Genomic DNA, 22,259 nt, shown 5'->3' with positions numbered 1-22,259 from the left:
TTTAGATTAATCATGATTAATCAGAATTTTTACTTTGGATTAATCATGATTATTACAATTTTGATTTTGATTAATGATGATTAATCACTGTTTTAAAATTTTATTAAACATGATTAATCACAAATAAAAAATTTGGATTAATTATGGTTATCACGATTTTGAATTTGGATTGATCATGATTAATCAGAGGTTATTACTTGCTTGTGTAACGTGAATTAACTTCAAAACCGAAACAAAATCCAACCAAATATCCCAGCAGGCACAAGACATTGAAACAACGTTGAGAACTTGTTGAATTAGGTCCTGACATTGAGCAACTCAAACCTAGTGTTGAAACAACATGCTTTTTGACAACGTTTAATCAATGTTGGGTTGTGACGTTGATTTGACCATTGAATTTTGGTCATTTTCCAACCAATATTCTACAACACAAATACAACGTTGAAACAACATGCTTTTTGACAACATTTAATCAATGTCAGGTTGTGATGTTGTCTTGACCATTGAAATGTGGTCATTTCCAAACCAACAACGTGGATGCAACGTTGGACATCAACGTTGTCTCAATTTACAAGCACAACTATTTTGCAACGTTGTTTCAAAGTCAGTTTTAAAGGACATGTCCACGTTGTGTCAATGTGTTGTGCCTGCGCGATACTGCATAAGAAGGGACTTGTAAAAAAATGGCCTAAAAACAAACTTAGATACAGTTATTTAGTGCTAAAATAAACTAATTGAATATTAGGTTTCTTGAATAAATTGCCCCCAAAAAAGTTAAAGTGCAACTTTTTGCACTTAAGAAACTTCTCTATGACTTGCTCTCCAGACTTCTTCTGTTTGTTTGATATTGTCTTTACTGCCACAAGTGGTGGACAAGTATATTACAACTGAGTACCATACGGACCACAGTTGAGAAACACATTTTTTTGCGGGCGGTTGTGGACCAAAAATGGTCCCTGGCCATATGTTTATTAAAACCCTGTTGTATAGAAAATGCACGTTTTATTATTTTTGATGACATTTAAATCCACTGAGCTGTGACCATGCTATTAAATAAGAATACCTGTAAATGGAATAATGTTGAGGACAAAAAAAAAAAAAGTTTGATCTATACTGTAATAGCGTGTCTTAACTCCCCCAAATACACACAAGCCTTAGCAATTCAATGGTGTTTCCTCATGATGACCACCCCTGATCGATAACCTCGCTTCCAACTGCACTCTCATTACACCTGGAGAAAGACCTTTTGATTACAGTTGTGCGTCCACACACACACACACACACACACAAACACACACACACACACACCCCTGCGCGCGCATTTAACTACCACCCTTATTAATGATTGCATGACACAGGTCCAAGGCATTTCTGTGCCTCACTCCTCAGCCCTCCCAGGGATGAGCCCACGTCTCATGGTGTGCAAATGATAAATGGACCAAGATAATGGATGCCATAAATCCCCAATGTTGACTTGGATTACTTCATAAACAGTCCTGTTTGCATGAAAACACGGATGTTGACCGAGATGATGCTTGCATCATCACAGCCTTCATCACGCAGAATCCTGCGGATTCCCAGCGCTCTCCGAAATGAAGCCATTTAGAGGAGGGAGATGGGAAGGGGAGATGGGATGCAGGGAAGAGGGGAGGCGGGAGGAGGAGATGGATGCTTGGGTTAGAGGAATAACTCATCAAGCATTCAGAGCACGCCCTCACCCATGTTCTTGGCTTCCTCAAGGTGACCTTCATGCGCCTATTCCCACGCATGTGCACCTATGCCTGGTGCGGAGAGCCCAGAATTCTCACGATATTGGTGGAATTCGGAAGGAATATAAAGCCTCAAATTGTTTAACCTTAAGGTAGGGTTGTTCGGTATACCGGTACTAATAAAATGCCGCGATACTAATTGATTGAAATCGGTACTATACTGCCTTTGAAAAGTATCGGTACCGTTCTTTCATCTAAGTGCCGCTGTGTGGCGGGGACTACAGAGCCGAGGCGCATGATGTTGAGTGGGTCAAAACGCACACAAAGTGCATACGAGTAATAATGGTGGGGAAGAATGGCAAAAAAACGACAATTCTTAATAATCTATCCAAGAAAAGAACGTAAAGCAATATAAAAACAATTACATAAAAAAATAGTAATTAATGAAAATGTTAGTGGACCAGCAGCACACACAATCATGTGTGCTCTAAAGACTGTATCCCTTGCAGACTGTATTATTCTATATTGTAGGAACCAGAAGTTTTTAATAACAGAAAGAGACAGCCCCTTTTGTGTAAATGAGTGTGGATGAGTGTGAATGGGCAGGGAGGGTTTTCTTGGGTTGATGCACTAATGGTAAGTGTATCTTGTGTCTTTTTTTATGTTGTTTAAAATAAAATTTAAAAAAAATAAAATAAATAAAGAGTGTGTTGTTACACCTGTACTGCTGTTCGGCTCCGGTGCAGACCGAAGTAGAGGAGCACAGGGCAGACGTTCCCTTCAGGGTCGATGTTTTCGTCGGGTTAACACGCTTCACTTTACCCGTCAATGGGTCTGTTAAACTCCGCTTTCAGGTCAGAATGAGGAGGCCGCCGCTTTGTGACAATCTGGTTGCTTTATTGTTAGTTTTGCAGGACACAACCGGACCCGTTCATCACTCGACTGCGCAGTGCAAGCGCTACCACTCTTTCTCTTTGCTCGCCCACTCACTCACTGACGTCACTCAGACAACACGTTGCCATTCTCACAAAGACACATACAATACTGTCATAAGTTAACCGGCTCCTCTGCTGTGCACATCTAGATACATAACATGTAGATACATAACATATACTGTAGATACATAGACGCGCACACTGCTTGGATTGATGCCAAATATTAGCGGAGTTAAAACTGCCCAATTAGCAGTCAACTAATACAAGTGAAATGACTATATTTTGTAACAAAATGCTACAATTTGTGTTTCATCTTTAACAAAAGTGTGTTTTACCTGCCACATGGCTTATCTGGGTACATGTATCCATAGTTTTGTTTTTAGTTCTTACTAATAATTGTATTTGTCTTAAAGCACAGACCTGGAGTGGCAACCATAAATCATGAAGCATTTAATATAATGCAAATAAAGCTTTTTATTATATTCTAACTTAATCCTTGATTATGGCAGACTATATGTAAAAAGGAAAATTGTAAATTGTTCTTTGAGTGCAACAAGAAAAGCCCAATGTGTTTAATGTATTTTAATTTATATTTTAACCTTCTAAAATTGTTCTTTGAATGCAATTGGAAACATATGTTTTTTTGTATTGTAAGATTTTCTGTTAAAATAAAGCCAATGTTGGCATTTTTTTGTAGTTCCCTTTATTTTGAAAAGTATCGAAAAGTATCGATATACATTTTGGTACCGGTACCAAATTATTGGTATCGGGACAACCCTACCTTAAGGTGCAGTTTGCAGTCACTTCCAAATTAAAAAAGAAAAAAAAAAACACCAACAACTAGCATAGTTTATCAATGATAGTCTAAAAGAGTGCTTTTCTATTTTCAGTCATGACTACACTGGGGGACAGACATATAACGCAAACCCCTTAATTTTAATAACAATCGAAGGGGTCATATTTAGATTTTTTTTCTATATTCAAACACTTGTTTGCATGCAGAGTACCTGTATTTTTTGGTACCCGTTCCTGATTAGGTCGGTCCATGAGGACCGTGAAGATTCTAGACTAACGATACTGCTATCTGTATTTTTTGTTCCAGTTCACCGACGTAATTGTGACACGCTGTCGTGTTCAGTTCAGCTGCCACTGCTACACATTAAAATCAGCTTTGAATAATGACAAATAAGGAAGCAACACCACACTAGAGTTCCTCAAAGTCACACACGCTGTGTCGGTTTGAAGTGAACGCACTTTACTCACGACGAGTCATGACCGCGTTTTCACAACCGTCATCCTGACGATCCAATAATCCACAGGCCAATATCAATTCACTCAAAAAAGTGAAATAGAGGTAATATATACCATAAAGTTGCTCTGAAGCAAGATAGCATCCGCTGTGACTTATTTGCCGTCATTCCATTGCGCCGCGTTTATGTGTCATTAAAACACATCTGGCTTGAATGTGTGCCAGTTCCTTCTGTCTCTTGACCACAAACTGGACGATCAAGTATTACACTTTCTCACTGAGTCTTTTTATTGATACTACACACACTCCACACACACATACATCGGTAGCTGTCAACACTCTGGCTTCCGGTCCGTCACTCAAATACGTCCGTGTGCAACATAAACACAAATAACAATTTGTGGTCAAAAGTTTACATACACGTGTAAAGAACATAATGTCATGGCTGTCTTGAGTTTCCAATAATTTCTACAACTCTTATTTTTTTGTGATAGAGTGATTGGAGCACATACTTGTTGGTTACAAAAAACATTCATGAAGTTTGGTTCTTTTATGAATTTCTTATGGGTCTACTGAAAATGTGACCAAATGTGCTGGGTCAAAAGTATACATACAGCTTACATGTCCCTTGGCAAGTTCCACTGCAATAAGGCGCTTTAGGTAGCCATCCACAAGCTTCTGGCAAGCTTCTTTTAGAATTTTTGACCACTCCTCTTGACAAAATTGGTGCAGTTCAGCTAAATTTGTTGGTTTTCTGACATGGACTTGTTTCTTCAGCATTGTCCACACGTTTAAGTCAGGACTTTGGGAAGGCCATACTAAAACCTTAATTCTAGCCTGATTTAGCCAATTTTTTCCACTTTTGACGTGTGTTTGGGGTCATTGTCCTGTTGGAACACCCAACTGCACCCAAGACCCAACCTCCGAGCTGATGATATTAGGTTGTCCTGAAGAATTTAGTACCATTTAAAACACCAGTTCGATTGGCAGCAAAACAGACCCAGAGCATAATACTACCACCACCATGCTTGACGGTGGGCATGGTGTACGTGGGATTAAAGCCTCACCTTTTCTCCTTCAAACATATTGCCGGGTATTGTGGCCAAACCACTCAATTTTTGTTTCATCTGACATCACATAGACAAAGATAAGACCTTCTGGAGGAAAGTTCTGTGGTCAGATGAAACAAAAGTTGAGCTGTTTGGCTACAATACCCAGCAATACCCAGACACACCTTATTGCAGTGAAACTTGCCATGGGACATGTAACCAAATATTAACATTGCTGTATGTATACTTTTGACCCAGCAGATTTGGTCACATTTTCAGTAGACCCATAATAAATTCATAAAAAAAACCAAACTTCATGAATGTTTTTTGTGACCAACAAGTATGTGCTCCAATCACTCTATCACAAAAAAAATAACAGTTGTAGAAATTATTGGAAACTCAAGACAGCCATGACATTATGTTCTTTACAAGTGTATGTCAACTTTTGATTGTGACTGTATGTAATATCAATGCATTTGACTTATTTTATTGTATCATATTAATATATTTAAATGTATTTATTTCATCCTCTTAATACGTTTTAGTTGTATCGTTATTTCCAGCATTTCCTCAGCGGGAGCCCTCTGCACCGGGGACTCTGATGTGCCACGGCTGCAGTGGCTCTGGTATATGGGTCCCTTGGCGAGAGGATCCCCTGTTCAGGTGTGCAGGGCCCTCCCTTGTTAGGGTCGCTGTGGTCGTGGCCCCTCATCATGCAGCTCCTGCACTCGTCTCTTTAAGATAGTATTTTCTCACCTGGTTCTTCCGTGCTCAGCGACATATGTTTTTACATGACTTTTATCGGACAACAATGATGGCCTGGCGCAAAGCATTCTGGGTAAATTTGGATAATCTGCCAACCTCACACTTGGGGGAAATGGCCTTTTAGCTCGGTAGTCAGCGCGCTCGCCTTTCATGCAAATGTTTGAGCCGAGTCTATATGGCACCCTTTGATTCTACATGAAACTACTGACGGAATTCAGTCAGTGCCTAAGAAAGTACCGAATTTGATACCCATACCTTGTTTGAGACTACATTAAGACTGCCGGCCAAAGTGGCCCAAATCTGATTTTTTCGAAATCCCATTTATTCCAGCTGAATGTTTACACTGCAAGTAAAATGTGATCTTTATCAGACTCCAGTGGAAACGCGCACAGGCTCCAATGTGGCCCCAATGTGGCCTCGACAACACTTGCATGCGCACTTCGGTAAAGTGAAAACCAAGCAAGATGACCGGATTCCGTAAATGAACAAGGAAGTCGCTGCTACTAATACAAAATCACACACACCTTAAAAATGAGTGGGTTTTTTTAACGTGATATATATGGTGTAATATTTTTTTTTAATGGCAGTTAAGTAGAGGAGGCACAGACATCAGCGTGGATCTATTTTATTTTTAACTCACTTACGTAAACAACTTACACAATGTACGTAACATGTAAACAAATACGGGAAAACTGTACACGTCAATTCCAGACCTTCAACAATTCCTATTTCTTATTTTTGAATTGAATTGAATTATATTTATATAGCGCTTTTCTCTAGTGACTCAAAGCGCTTTACATAGTGAAAACCCAATATCTAAGTTACATTTAAACCAGTGTGGGTGGCACTGAGAGCAGGTGGGTAAAGTGTCTTGCCCAAGGACACAACGGCAGTGACTAGGATGGCGGAAGCGGGAATCGAACCTGCAACCCTCAGGTTGATGGCACGGCCACTCTACCAACCGAGCTATACCGCCCCACAATTTTGAGTTTGTTAGTGTTCTTGTGTGTTTAGTGTTTTAGTTCCTGTCCTGCGCTCTTTTTTTGGTGGCACTTCCTGTTGTATTGGTGACTTTCCGTGACAGCTTCTCATCTTTCTCTGGGCACACCTGCTTTCTGTTAGCAAATAGGTCTATTTAAGTTGAGTCTGAGCTACCATTCTTTGTCGGGACTTTGTTTGGAATGAATAGTCATTCATGTGGACACGCTTTGCTCCTGCCGTAGTTTTTGCTGTGTTCCAGCATTTTGTTTTGTTGTATTGCAGCCTGTCAGTTTTAGTTTATTTTTTGCATAGCCTTCCCTATGCTATGGTTCCCTTTTAAGCGGCACTCGTATTTTTGTTTTTGTCTTTGTCATCACCAGTGTTGGGTTAGTTACTGAAAACCAGTAACTAGTTACAGTTACTTTATTTCAAAAGTAACTCAGTTACTAACTCAGGTACTTACACCAAAAAGTAATGCGTTACTGTTAAAAGTAACTATTTAGTTACTTATTTTTTTTAAACAATTTTAAGGCTCCCATTAATGCCCTTTTAGCCTTCATTTCAGTACTGTTATTGCACTGGAGAATAATACAATCTGTTGATCAACTTGACATGCATTTGCACCACTGACCTCTGCTAAGCAATGTGGTCTACGTACAACGCACAAAGACAAAGATATGTTTCAAAGGGCCAATTTATTTTGGGCCAGAACAAATTGACAAAACTATTTTAAATAGCTGCAACATAACATACATAAGCAACAAACCGCATAATATCAACATGTCACAAGTTCACAACATGTCACAACATAGCTGTAAACCTGGCTTCACCCATGGAAGGCACACATGACATGATTATATGTCATGTCACTATATACCGCACACATACTGCTATACACATGCCTAACCAGGCGTTTTTTTCTCTCAAGGAATTGTGAAATAAAATCATGTCTTCAGTGAAGCCCAGAACACTGTACGCATTTCTCCAGTTTTAGTTTAGAGAAAAGGAAAGATTGGCCTGGCCCACTAGGATCCCTCTTTCTGTTTGTGAACTTGATAGTCTATACATTTAGAGTGATGTGATAATCAAACACTCTAGAAGTCTAGAATGAAAGAGTATATCAGAGAATTGACAGAGTGTGTGTACCTTCAGTGATGAATGGTGAGCTGAGGCAGAGTTTGGATTGTTTTCTTTAGCTCACTTTCCATGTTTATGTGCTCACTGTCCACTGTGTCCAGGAACTTGGAAAATGTTTTCGTGCCATTTGCCGTTTGACGCCCGCTATCATTCTAATTAGCTGCCTGAAAGCGGGTGACTCCACTGTAGAAATAGCCTGCATGTCTTCTAGCACATATGCTGCAATGGCTCTATCAATGTTGTCCTGGCTAGCAGTCCCTCCATTAAAATCCTTAAGTGGAGGTGGTCAGGTGAAGGTGAAGTGTGTCTCTCTTTATTAGCTTCGTCGAAACATGTTGCTTTTGTAGCTGTTTCAGCAGATTTTAATTGCTGTTTTGGACAGTAGATAAGATCTTTGATCCAATACACAACTTACATTTAACTAAAATGTCCTTTTCTTTGTGCTCGACAAAAGAAAAGTAGTGAGAATATCTCCATGTTAAGCAACTCGGCTTAGGCTCCACCATGATGTCTTATTAGTAAACAAAGACACGCCCTCCCGCCCCATACACACACACCCACACACAGCGTGCGGCGCGCCTCTACTCTTCCTTGTGACATAAGAAGATTCAGAAGGATGACACTGCAACTCTCCAATAAAACACACTCAGATTTTCTCAGTTTCTAGCCGATACTATATAAAAAATAACGTAAAATAACGCAGTAACGCATCATGTAGTAACAGTAACTGAGTTACTGAATATAAAAAATAACGTGTTAGATTACTAGTTACCGCCGAAAACAACGGCGTTACACTTTGTAACGCGTTAGTCCCAACACTGGTCATCACATTAAATAGTTATTTACCTGCACGTTGCCTCCTCTGTCTTCTGCATCCTGGGAACCCACCAGTATTGCCATCATGCAGCCGAGTGTCACACAAAGTATATAATGGATATATCTTCATATATTATATATAGCCTATTAAGTCTCTTTGGCCGGTGAAAAAATACTTTGCTCGCTGAAACCAGATGTTGTGATGACATATCCACTTCCGCTGGCGGGCTGCGTTTTTCCCTGCGCACACGAATGACGTAGCTCGCCCAAAGATGACAAAAAAAAGTCACATTCAGGTCGCATTTCTGGTGAGACCGAAGTCACATCAGATTCCAATCGGATTCAGGTCTACCTTCTGATGTGGCCTGAATCTGATGCCAAAAGATCAGATTGGAAGCACTTTGGAGCGTTTAGACTGGCAAAAAGGTCCGATTTGTGTCACTTGAGGGCAAAAAAAATTAGATTTGGTGTGCAGTGTAAACTAGTCGGACCAGAAAGAGAACGGGTTATAAATGACTACGTTTATATTGCAGGCCAAAGTGGTCCAAATCTGATTTTTTTTTCAATCTGATTTTTTCCAGCTGACTGTTTACACTGCAAGTAAAATGTGATTTTTATCAGACTCCAGTGTATACGCGCACAGGCCCCAATGTGGCCCCAATTTGGCCTCGACGTCACTTGCATGCTCACTTCGATAAAGTGAACACAAAGGAAATTGACCGGGAGGAAGTCGCTACTACTACAAAATAAAGTAAGTCGCCACACCTTAAGATTAGTGTTTTTTTACATGAAAGTAAAGGAAAGTAATATAATGTATGAACCGGGCATGGCGTGGCACGGTTGGGAGAGTGGTCGTGCCAGCAACCTGAGGGTTCCTGGTTCAATCCCCACTTTCTACCAACCTCGGCACGTCCGTTGTGTCCTTGAGCAAGACACTTCACCCTTGCTCCTGATGGGTCATGGTTAGGGCCTTGCATGGCAGCTCCCGCCATCAGTGTGTGAATGTGTGTGTGAATGGGTGAATGTGGAAATAGTGTCAAAGCATTTTGAGTACCTTGAAGGTAGAACAGCGCTATACAAGTACAACCCATTTACCATGAATATAGTGTAATATATTTGGGAGGTTTGTAATCTTTTTATGGATGTTAAGTAGAGGAGACACAGACATCAGCGTGGATCTACGTCAGCGTTATTGTTCAACTCACATGTAGGCAAATGCGCCACAGTTATTTAACAATCGCTATTTCTTCCGAATCAAAATATGTATAAAATATTACAAACCCCAAAACCAGTGAAGTTGGCACGTTGTGTAAATGGTAAATAAAAACAGAATACAATGATTTGCAAAACATTTTCAACCTATATTCAATTGAATAGACTGCAAAGACAAGATAATTAACGTTCAAACTGGAAAACGTTGTTATTTTTTGTAAATATCAGCTCATTTGGAATTTGATGTCTGCAACATGTTTCAAAAAAGCTGGCACAAGTGGCAAAAAAGACTGAGAAAGTTGAGTAATGCTCATCTAACACTTATTTGGAACACCGCACAGGTGAACAGGCTAATTGGGAACAGGTGGGTGCCATGATTGGGTATAAAAGCAGCTTCCATGAAATGCTCAGTTATTCACAAACAAGGATGGGGCGAGGGTCACCACTTTGTCAACAAATGTGTGAGCAAATTGTCGAACAGTTTAAGAACATTTCTCAACGAGCTATTGCAAGGAATTTAGGGATTTCACCATCTACGCTCCGTAATATCATCAAAAGGTTCAAAGAATCTGGAGAAATCAGAAAGCGATGATATTACGGACCTTCGATCCCTCAAGCGGTACTGCATCAAAAAGCGACATCAGTGTGTAAAGGATATCACCACATGGGCTGAGGAACACTTCAGAAAACCACTGTCAGTAACTACAGTTTGTCGCTACATCTGTAAGTGCAAGTTAAAACTCTACTATGCAAAGCGAAAGCCATTTATCAACAACACCCAGAAACGCCGCCGGCTTTGCTGGGCCCGAGCTCATCTAAGATGGACTGATGCAAAGTGGAAAAGTGTTCTGTGGTCTGACGAGTCCACAGTTCAAATTGTTTTTGGAAACTGTGGACGTTGTGTCCTCCGGACCAAAGAGGAAAAGAACCATCCGGATTGTTATAGGCGCAAAATTCTAAAGCCAGTATTTGTGATGGTATGGGGGTGTATTAGTGCCCAAGACATGGGTAACTTACACATCTGTGAAGGCACCATTAATGCTGAAATGTATATACAGGTTTTGGAGCATATGTTGCCATCCAAGCAGCGTTATCATGGACGCCCCTGCTTATTTCAGCAAGACAATGCCAGCCACGTGTTACAACAGCGTGGCTTCATAGTAAAAGAGTGCGGGTACTAGACTGGCCTGCCTGTAGCCCAGACCTGTCTCCCATTGAAAATGTGTGGCGCATTATGAAGCCTAAAATACGACAACTTAAGCTGTACATCAAGCAAGAATGGGAAAGAATTCCACCTGAAAAACTTAAATAATTGGTGTCCTTAGTTCCCAAACGTTTACTCAGTGTTGTTAAAAGGAAAGGCCATGTAACACAGTGGTAAAAATGCCCCTGTGCTGACTTTTTTGCAATGTTTTGCTGCCATTGAATTCTAAGCTAATGATTATTTGCAAAAAAAAATTACGTTTCTCAGTTCGAACATTAAATATTATATAATATAATATAAGTTGAAAAAGATTTGCAAATCTATGTATTCTGTTTTTATTTACGAATTACACAACGTGCCAACTTCACTGGTTTTGGGTTTTGTACATATAGCCTATTATTTATGCACTATTGACAAGTGATGCACCGAAAATCTGGCAATAAAATCCCTTTCAGGTCGCATCGCGTTGAGACAAGTCACATTTGAAAAGATCAGATTCCAATGGGATTTAGGACTACCTCCTGATGTGGCCTGAAACTGATGCCAAAAGATCAGACTTGAAGCACTTTGGAGCATTTAGACTGGTAAGAAAAAGTGCAATCCGATTTGGTGTGCAATGTAAACGGGGCCTTAGTCACACTAGGAGGAGAACAGGCTATAATTGACGCTGGTTCGAGGCAAACAGCACCTTTAAACTCCCATTTTTTGTTCCTCTCTCTCTCTCTCTCTCTCTATCAGATAACGGTCTTTCGGATGGGGTCAGAGGGTCATCAAGACATCGACCTTGCCATCCTCACTGCACTGCTTAAAGGTAGGCTCCTTGTTTGAGTGTTTGTGTGCTGAAGCACAAATCCACAGTAAGTGGTTTCCATGTTCGCCCTCCCGGGATGTTGCTATACCGCATGCATCCTCGAAGCATCCAAGAGGGATGATATTGTTGCAAAAAGCAATCCTCCCATCTCCCAGTTCATGTGTTTGTATAAAAGCACATGAGTGTGTTGTGTGTCAACTTGAAGACACGTGTCCTTGTTTTGCTGTCTGAAGGCCGCCCCTCGCCTCCAACAGGGAAAACACGGCTGTAGCACCATCAATATATTCGAAACCAACTCCCTTTCTCCATCCCCCAGAGAAAAGCAGTAGTCTATGGAAGCGGGGAGATGTTTACCTCCATTCATCAGCCAGTTATTGATTTGATGTCTCCTTTAGCAAACAGAGGGCTCAAAACGTATGTATCACTTATGATACGTTTGTTTGTGGCCGTAGTTTCTTCTACTATCATTTTGTTTAGGCAAGCATGTCATGTTTTGCAAGCCTTTGTAGGTATGCTCATAAAAACCCAGTAATTATTGTAACAACTGCAGAATAATCAATCAGTATGAGGAGAGATTCTAATTAACTAAGGGACCAACCCAAAAGGTTTTATTTTTATTTTTATTTTAGTGAAAGCCTAATAGTCGAGTATTGCATTAATTAACACTCTGGGGACAAAAGCAGTCTTGTTTGCCCTTTGGTATGTGTTTTTAATTTTTATTTTGGCCATTATACATAATTATTCCAAAGAAGATTTTGTTCATGTTAAATTTAGAAAATTCAACGTCCAATTCTATCACAGGTGGGTTTTTTTTAACTTTTTAAAGGCCTTTTGATCAAACTTATAGTTTTCAATGAGTATGAATATATACACTATATTGTCAAAGGTATTTGGCCACCTGCCTTGACTCACATATGAACTTGAAGTGCAATCCCATTCCTAACCCATAGGGTTCAATATGATGTCGGTCCACCTTTTGCAGCTATTGCAGCTTCAACTCTTCTGAGAAGGCTGTCCACAAGGACAATCATGCATTACATACTATACATTACCTTTTGCACTATATTAATTTATATTATTATGTGTTGTCAACTTTGTACTTTTTTTTGTTATGATTATTTTTTTATGTCATTGCCTGAAATAAATAAATAAATAAATGAAAAACATGAAATGAAAGGCGGTCCACAAGGTTGTGGAGTGTGTTTATAGGAATGTTCGACCATTCTTCCAAAAGCGCATTGGTGAGGTCACACACTAATGTTGGTCGAGAAGTTCTGGCTCTTAGTCTCCGTTCTAATTCATCCCAAAGGTGTTCTATCGGGTTCAGGTCAGGACTCTGTGCAGGCCAGTCAAGTTCATCCACACCAGACTCTGTCATCCAAGTCTTTATGGACCTTGCTTTGTGCACTGGTGCACAGTCATGTTGGAAGAGGAAGGGGCCCGCTCCAAACTGTTCCCACAAGGTTGGGAGCATGGAATTGTCCAAAATGTTTTGGTATCCTGGAGCATTCAAAGTTCCTTTCACTGGAACTAAGGGGGCAAGCCCAACTCCTGAAAGACAACCCCACATCATAATTCCTCCTCCACCAAATTTCACACTCGGCACAATGCAGTCTGAAATGTGCCGTTCTCCTGGCAACCTCCAAACCCAGACTCGTCCATCAGTTAAGTGTGATTCATCACTCCAGAGAAGGCGTCTCCACTGCTCTAGAGTCCAGTGGTGACGTGCTTTACACCACTGCATCCAACGCTTTGCATTGGACTTGGTGATGTATGGCTTAGATGCAGCTGATCGGCCATGGGAACCAATCCATGAAGCTCTCCGTGTATTGTAGGTGGGCTAATTGGAAGGTCACATGAAGTTTGGAGCTCTGTAGCAACTGACGGTGCAGAAAGTCTTTGCACTATACGCTTCAGCGTCCGCTGACCCCTCTCTGTCAGTTTACGTGGCCTACCACTTGGTGGCTGAGTTGCTGTTGTTCCCAAACTCTTCCATTTTCTTATAATAAATCCGACAGTTGACTTTTAAATATTTAGGAGCGAGGACATTTCACGACTGGATTTGTTGCACAGGTGGCATCCTATGACAGTTCCACGCTGGAAATCACTGAGCTCCTGAGAGCGGCCCATTCTTTCACAAATGTTTGTAGAAACAGTCTCCATGCCCAAGTGCTTGATTTTATACACCTGTGGCCGGGCCAAGTGATTAAGACACCTGATTCTGATCATTTGGATGGGTGGCCAAATACTTTTGGCAATATGGTGTATAATTGAATAACATCAGTTATTTTACCAATTTAAATCTGTGACATCTGATCAAAAGTCTTGCAAGAGGGTCAAAATGATAAATTTAAAAAACAGTTCATCTTTAATATTTTTGTTTAATGAGAAATTTGAGAGAGAGAAAAAAAGAATCCAAATTGTTTTTAAGCCCTTCAAAAACTTTAGTTTAGTGTCCTGTTTGGCTTTAAATATAATTAAAATCGAAAAGTCCCAATATGGTTAAATTTAACCACAAATATTGTGTGACCTGACATTGCTGTACGTTTTTTCAACTTGTTAAATTGTTTCTTGATTACACACATGCCTTGTTCACTCCACGAGTACAGTGGAACAATAAACACCTCATCAATTTGTTCATATTTCAAGTGTTCCAATTAGGAACTAATGGAAGTATAATGTATCCTTTCCAGAGTCAAACTGCTATAAACGTACAGTAAACTAGATACTTTATTTAATTCTTAACTGTAGATTAAAGCACAGGTGGTGGTTTTCTTGTCTACCATTGTGCAGGCTGCAGGTGTCAGCTGTATTGCATAGTCTTAGACTTAGACAAACTTTATTGATCCACAAGGGAAATTGTTCCACACAGGAGCTCCGTGTCAAAGGATGGAAAGGGTAAGGATGGAAAGAAACTCGTCGTCAAAAGTTGACATACACCTGTAAAGAACATAATGTCATGGCTGTCTTGAGTTTCCAATAATTTCTCTTATTTTTTTGTGATAGAGTGATTGTCACAAAAAACATTCATGAAGTTTTTTTTTTTTCTGAATTTATTATGGGTCTACTGAATATGTGACTAAATCTGCTGGGTCAAAAATATACATACATCAATGTTAATATTTGGTTACATGTCCCTTGGCAAGTTTCACTGCAATAAGGCGCTTTTGGTAGCCATCTACAAGCTTCTGGTTGAATTTTTGACCACTCCTCTTGACAAAATTGGTGCACTTCAGCTAAATGTGTTGGTTTTCTGACATGGACTTGTTTCTTCAGCATTGTCCACATATTCTCAATGGGGTTTAAGTCAGGACTATGGGAAGGCCATTCTAAAAAGTTAATTCTAGCCTGATTTAGCCATTCCTTTGACGTGTGTTTGGGGTCATTGTCCTGTTGGAACACCCAACTGCGCCCAAAACCCAACCACCGGGCTAATGACTTTAGGTTGTCCTGAAGAATTTGGAGGTAATCCTCCTTTTCCATTGTCCCATTTACTCTCTGTAAAGCACCAGTTCCATTGGCAGCAAAATAGGCGCAGAGCATAATACTACCACCACCATGCTTGACGGTTGGAATGGTGTTCCTGGTATTAAAGGCCTCACCTTTTCTCCTCATATTGCTGGGTATTGTGGCCAAACAGCTCAATTTTTGTTTCATCTGACCACAGAACTTTCCTACAGAAGGTTTTATATTTGTCCATGTGATCAGCAGCAAACGTTAGACGAGCCTGTAGGTGTCACTTCTGGAGCAAGGTCTTCCTTCTTGCATGGTAGCCTCTCAGTCCATGGCGATGCAAAACACGCTTGACTGTGGACACTGACACCTGTGTTCCAGCAGCTTCCAATTCATTGCAGACCTGCTTTTTGGTGGTTCTCGGTTGACTCTTGATCATCCTGACCAATTTTCTCTCAGCAGCAGGAGATAGCTTGCGTTTTCTTCCTGATCTTGGCAGTGACAAAACTGTGCCATGCACTTTATTTTTTATGAACAATTGTCTGCACAGTTGCTCTTGGTGTGACGATCGGTCACTTCATTTCTGTTTGTCTCCTTGGTTTTTGTATTACTTCCGGTCAGTGCTCTTATTTTGTTAAATTTCCTGTTCCGCGGAGCACTGTTTTCTCTTCACCTGCCGTTGATTGGCAGCCGGTCCACACCTGCTGCCAATCAGCATATGTCTATTTATGTTTTCTCTCGAGCACTCCTCAGTGCTCGGTGATAGACTTCTATGTTTGGAACAATTCTGCAAGACTGCTTTATTTTCTGTTTATGTTAATTAAAATCAACTTACCTGCACATCCTCCTCCGGGTTCTTGCATCTTGGGGACACACAAACAGCAGCCATGCGAGTTCCTCACACTTGGGACCTTAAGCTGCTTTGAAATGGCTCCAAGTGACTTTCCTGACTTGTTCAAGTCTAATGACAGCATCACATGAGCCCTATTTAAATGGGCTCAGAGAAGTCAACAGGTGTCATCAATCATAATCACTCACATGAAGTTAAGAGGCCAATGCCATGAAGCTAATTTGATTTGATTGTAACTTTTCTACATCACCAAAATTGTAAATGTATGTTGCTGTATTTATACTTTTGACCCAGCAGATTTGGTCACATTTTCAGTAGACCCGTAATAAATTCATAAAAGAACCAAACTTCATGAATGTTTTTTTGTGACAAACAAGTATATGCTCCAATCACTCTATCACAAAAAAATAAGAGTTGTACAAATTATTGGAAACGCAAGACAGCCATGATATTACGTCCTTTACAAGTGTATGTAAAATTTTGACCACGACTGTACATATACAAAGCAGCATATAGTTCAAACGTATATCTGTCAGTAGACTCCATATGAAAGTGTTAAAAACTACAACATGGTTGGGGGGGAGAAGACTCTGTTGAAGTAGAGGCACGTAAATAAGACCGCCCCCAAAAACGGCGCATTCTTATACTGTATAAGTGTAACAAGACGTTTATCACTATTAATCATCAAACAAAAACAATACTCGTATAGTAAAAAGTATAGCAGGAGAGATGTAACTTCCCAAAAAGACTAAACGCAGCTCACTTTATTGCTAACCTACTTTTTACGGCCAACCACATATTCTTCCGTCGCCCTCGAGAGTCTGCAGACGTCATTAATGTTGCTAAATGCATTTGTACTGCACACATTTCCAGATTAGCTATGAACTAATTTCACGTAAAACACGTTTTTGTCACTAAACCTTTTTAAAAGTAATTGTACAATACTCAAATATACATTTGCAACAATTTTTCTTAACTGCTGGAGGTAAAAAATAGCTATCGGTCATGCTAAATGCTGTGTTTAAAAGCTGAGCTGAATTCTTAATTTGTGCATGGTGGTGGTAGTATTATAATTTTGGCAGTATTATAATAAAAGTCGTAATTTCACTCAATGCAAAGTCAAAATTTTACAAGAAAAACTGAACATGTATGCAATATTATGATAAAAGTTGGAATTGTACTCAATAACAGTCGCAATTTTACAAGAAAAGCTTAAAATTTGGGCAATTTTATGAAAAAAGTCGTAATTTTACTCGACAAAAGTCACAATTTTATAAGAAAACTTAAAATGTTGGCAATATTATAATAATACTCACTTGGCAAAATTATGACAAAAGTCATAATTTTACTCAAAAAATGTCACTATTTTACAAGAACAACAAAAAAAATGGCAATAAAAGTCAGAATTGTATGTGACAAATGTCACCATTTTGCATTAAAAAGTAATAATTTTACATAAAAAAAAAGTAATCATTTTATGAGAAAATATTGTAATATTACAGAAACAGAAAGAATGAGAGTGAGAAAAAGACTACTTTAGTAAAATATTTTTGTTTGTTTGTGTGTGTAATTGTTTTTTAATCTTCATTATTCACTTGAAGTTATTACAGTATGTCTCTATATACACTACATATTTATTTTATTTTTTGTATTAATTTTGGCCAAAGGGTGAGCATTTCAATTTCTTACACACACTTGTTATTTTATATGTTGGCAGGAGGGGGAGCACTTAAAATGTTTACACACACTTGTTATTTCATATGTTGACCAGAGGGGAGCACTTTTAAAACCGACAAACAGTCAATTTCAAAAATCCCTTCTTTTTGGGGCCACCCTAATTTTGATAGGTTTCACCACCAGGGGTGCAAATGAGATCTCTTGTTTTTTGTTTTTGTAATGTGCTTAAGGCCGATGAAAAACGAGTCACGGACCACAGATGGCCCCTGTGCCGCACTTTGAGCAACACAGCTGCAGAAACCAACTGTTAATGGCCACTATAGTCTTAGTACCGTAGTGTATTTGTTCATCCTATGGTCACATATGGGACGCGGGTTGTCTTACGTTGTGAAATCAGCTGTTCACCTGGCGGGTTTTTTCGGGGATGAATAGGGAAGTCCTTCTTTAACTGCCGTCTTGTTTTATCATATATCGCCGCCTTTGCACCTGTCGATGTTTACTTTTTTATGCACATTAAATCAACAAAAAAAAAATCCTGACTTTGGAGCAATGTTCACGGACTCTTAGGGATGATGTTTGATAAGAAATTATCGAGTTCGAGCCCATTATCGAATCATCTTATCGAACCGCTTCCTTATCGATTCTCTTATCGAATCCAGATAGGTTGTTGTATATGGAAAAAAACACAATATTTGGTTTAACAAAAGCTCACTTTTATTTTATGAGAAAAAAAATTCATAAAAAATAAATATTGACTGTTGTTACCCCCCTAAAAAAATTTAAAAAATTAAATAAAATAAATAAATATTGACTGCTGTTACCCATGGTATGGTTTTTTGTTGGTTTTTTTTGTCATAAAAAAATACAATCATGTGTGCTTACGGACTGTATCTCTGCAGACTGTATTGATCTATATTGATATATAATGTAGGAACCAGAAATATTAATAACAGAAAGAAACAACACTTTTGTGCGAATGAGTGTAAATGGGGTAGGGAGGTTTTTTTGGGTTGGTGCACTAATTGTAAGTGTATCTTGTTTTTTATGTTGATTTAATTTTTAAAAAAATAATATATTTTTTTATTTTTTTATTTCTTGTGCGACCCGGTACCAATCGATCCACGGACCGGTACCGGGCCGCGGCCCGGTGGTTGGGGACCATTGGTGTAGGCTACAAGATAACGTTAACGTTATCAGACACATACATAAAGGCTAACGTTAACGTTACCGTTAGCCACTGACTATGATTAGGTAACCTTAGTCTAGCTAACATTACTGCAATCCTGGATTGAGATACGAGGTAACGTTATTTTAGCCTAAAGGCTATGAGTGAGCAGATATGGAAATTAACCGGCAACAGTTAACGTTAGTTACTTACCAGCACTATCACTGGAATTGGCGCTGCAGGTTGAAGAGGGGCGTGCTTCGTCGCTGCTTCTCCACGACACCTTTCTCTAACCTTCAGGTTATGTGCAGCCTGAACATGTTTCAACATGCTTGTTGTACTTCCCCCTTACATGAGAGCAAAGCCTAGCAATAATTGCAGATAGCCGTTTCCTCGTCGTATATTTTTGTAAAATGAAGCCATGCCTTGAGGCGTTTTTTCCGGTCCATTGTTGTTGCTGCTTTCTGTATCTGCCGCCTAATGACTGAGCTACGTCATTTCCTGGGACGTGCCACAGGGCATTTCCTTTCGTTCCCAGGGATTCGCATAAAGAACCAACTCTTTTTCTTTACTATAGTGGCCTCGATAACGGGAACCGGTTCTCAAAAAGGGATTCGAGTCCATGGAATAGGTTCTTTTCTTATCAAACAACCGGGAGAACCGGTTTCGAACATCATCCCTACGGACTCTAGTATTTTTCTCTCTATTAGATGCAATGGTTTTCCGTATTGGTACCATGATTTTGGTCCTAACTTGTTCACCGGTCGTCAATCACCACAAATGATTCCCGGGCGCGGCACCGCTGCTGCCCACTGCTCCCCTCACCTTCCAGGGGGTGAACAAGGGGATGGGTCAAATGCAGAGGACACATTTCACCACACCTAGTGTGTGTGTGACAATCATTGGTACTTTAACTTTAACTTAATATCGAAGGTACTTTTCCTTGTTGATGTCTCAAGAAGGGTAGACATACAAGAACACACACACACAGACTTACGACGGATCCATACTTTCGATTGGTTGCTCAGTCCCTCCGATTGATCACAGTTGCTGCGATCGTGCAATCGGACAGTAATCAGGCCCACAGCCCTTTGCAGCACTCTCACACGCGCGCACGCAGCCCTGATGAAATGAAATGTTTTACATAATTTATGTTCAGGATGCACAATTTCTTTGGCTCTTGCGTCATTCACTGACGTGTGGACTTCACAACCTTTCATGCCTCTGAAGCGTGCTCTGTTACCGCCGTCACCGGTTTCTTAGAATTGTACCGTTCCTTTCTTTATGCGCCGGGAAGGGGAAACGGCATTCCGGTGAATTGAAATCAGAGAAAAGCGGAAGAGGGCACCGAGATATAATAAGCGTGTGAAAAGACGAGATAAGGCGAGTGAAAAAGACAACAGAGAAAGCGAAAGGGCGACATTTGAGAGCCAAGTTTCATTGCACAGCTCAGTGAGTAAAGACGTAGGAAACCCAAATCCTGCCACTGTCAGGTCCTGCCCGGCAGCGTTTTAAAGACACTGTATTAGATCCCTCTCAGACGACACTGAGCTTCTGCCTGGAGCACAACCAACACATGAATACAGGGCGAGGACGGAACAGAGCAGAAGCGACAACAAGAGGTTGTGTTGGAGACTTTGGAATAATTGATGGTTTGCTGTCTGAGGCCCCCGTTTACACTAAGCCGGATAACCTTATCCGTGTCCACACAAGGGATGTCCGGATCCAGGTTTTTGCACTTCCGATCCGATACCGATGTTGTTTTTGCACTTCCGATCCGATACCGATACCGGCCTTTTCCGAGCATGTATTAAAATTTAAAGTTCTTTAGCCTACTTAGTTGTCAGATTCATGTTGAAAAGGGTCTTAGTACTCTTGATAACAACTAGCCAGCTGAATTAGGTGAGTTTGAATAATACACAATGGAGATGTTGACGTGCGGAGTTTCAAACACTCTTCATTTTCTAGCAGGGGTCTTTTCAAATGATGCTACATATTAGCAGTAATGCTACTTTTTATAGCAACACTTTTGCCCCACACTTGACAAATTACGGTTGTCTGTTCGACATATTCCCACTTGAAGCCAAACCAACGCCAGACGATGGACCCCCTGCTGTTTTTCTTGGGAATGAATTAATTCTTCCTTCATTATTACCGCTCACACGGCTACGCTAGCATCACAGCTAACGTTAGCCATGCTGCTACCTCTCTGCTGGGAGAGTGCGTATACGTATGTGACGTATGACGTGACAGTATGTGACGTATGTAAGACGGTGCGCTTGCTGTCTGTGACATGCAGACACAAGAAGGAGTGGAAAGAGCCTGTCGTGTAATGCTAGCAGCTAAAAGCAACTGCGTGAGGACGTATACTCGACTGTGTTGAAGGTGTGCTGGAAAATGCGGAACGGAAATTAGGGAGCAGCAGAAAAGTGGAATGTATTATTTAAATCTGTGCGTTGGAAAACACGGACCGGAATTTTTTTTAAACTGGATCTGGATCTGCATTTTCCCATGCCTTGCCAATACGCATTTTTTGGCCAATATCGGCGGCCGATCCGATCCAAATATCGGATCAGGACATCCCTAGTCCACACACAATAATGCCACCGTTTAAGACCCCCGCCCCCCTCCGTCCGCCAGCGCAATGCGACCTAGTACGCATGCGCGGAAAATGCGCACGTCATAGTCACCTTCAGTGTTGCTTTGTGTGCAAGTTCTTAAATGTAACTTATCTGAACAATATCCAGTGTTGTGGTATTCCAATTAACTGTAATCCAGTGTGCTGTGGCGCCCTATTGTAGTGAATCACACCTGAGCCATCATAATTTTATCAAATCTTTATTAGACACGTAAACAATGTAATAAAGAACATTTAACATTAATCAATCTAGGGATCTAGATATCTGGTCAGGACACTCCTCACTCTTTTGCCTTCACCTTCATTGTCCATTTGTTTTTGGTGACTTTATATACTCTGGACATATACATATACAAGCGCATGTACATGTAGAAGAAGGAGAGACACGGGCATGTCTGGATGACTTCATATTTCCAGTGGTTAGCTCTGAGCTACGAAACCGCTTTATTATGAAGCTGGCTGTGGCGTGTTCTTTCTGACGTCACTTCCTGTGTGGGCGCGGTCTTTCTGGCGTCACTTCCTCTCCGAACTCACTTTGTAAACGATCAATGAGTCCATACAAAGCTAAGTGTCAGAGATTCAAGAATTACACTGCTGACTTACCCGTG

General features: G+C 40.3%; 1 protein-coding gene across 8 annotated transcripts in view; it reads left to right on the top strand.

The window, feature by feature from the left end:
• Nucleotides 1-22,259, top strand: part of trpm3 (transient receptor potential cation channel, subfamily M, member 3) — a 514,307-nt gene that overhangs the window by 346,650 nt on the left and 145,398 nt on the right. For all 8 annotated transcript variants that reach the window (XM_062025461.1, XM_062025459.1, XM_062025460.1 and 5 more), the window contains exon 9: nt 11,796-11,868. In XM_062025461.1, the coding sequence (XP_061881445.1) occupies nt 11,796-11,868 (73 nt within the window). The remainder of the gene's footprint in view (nt 1-11,795; nt 11,869-22,259) is intronic.

Source organism: Entelurus aequoreus, linkage group LG17 (genome assembly GCF_033978785.1).
Source record: "Entelurus aequoreus isolate RoL-2023_Sb linkage group LG17, RoL_Eaeq_v1.1, whole genome shotgun sequence".
Classification (NCBI taxonomy): domain Eukaryota; kingdom Metazoa; phylum Chordata; class Actinopteri; order Syngnathiformes; family Syngnathidae; genus Entelurus; species Entelurus aequoreus.
Note: the sequence above shows the minus strand (reverse complement) of the source record. Positions and strands in the feature narration are given on the sequence as shown.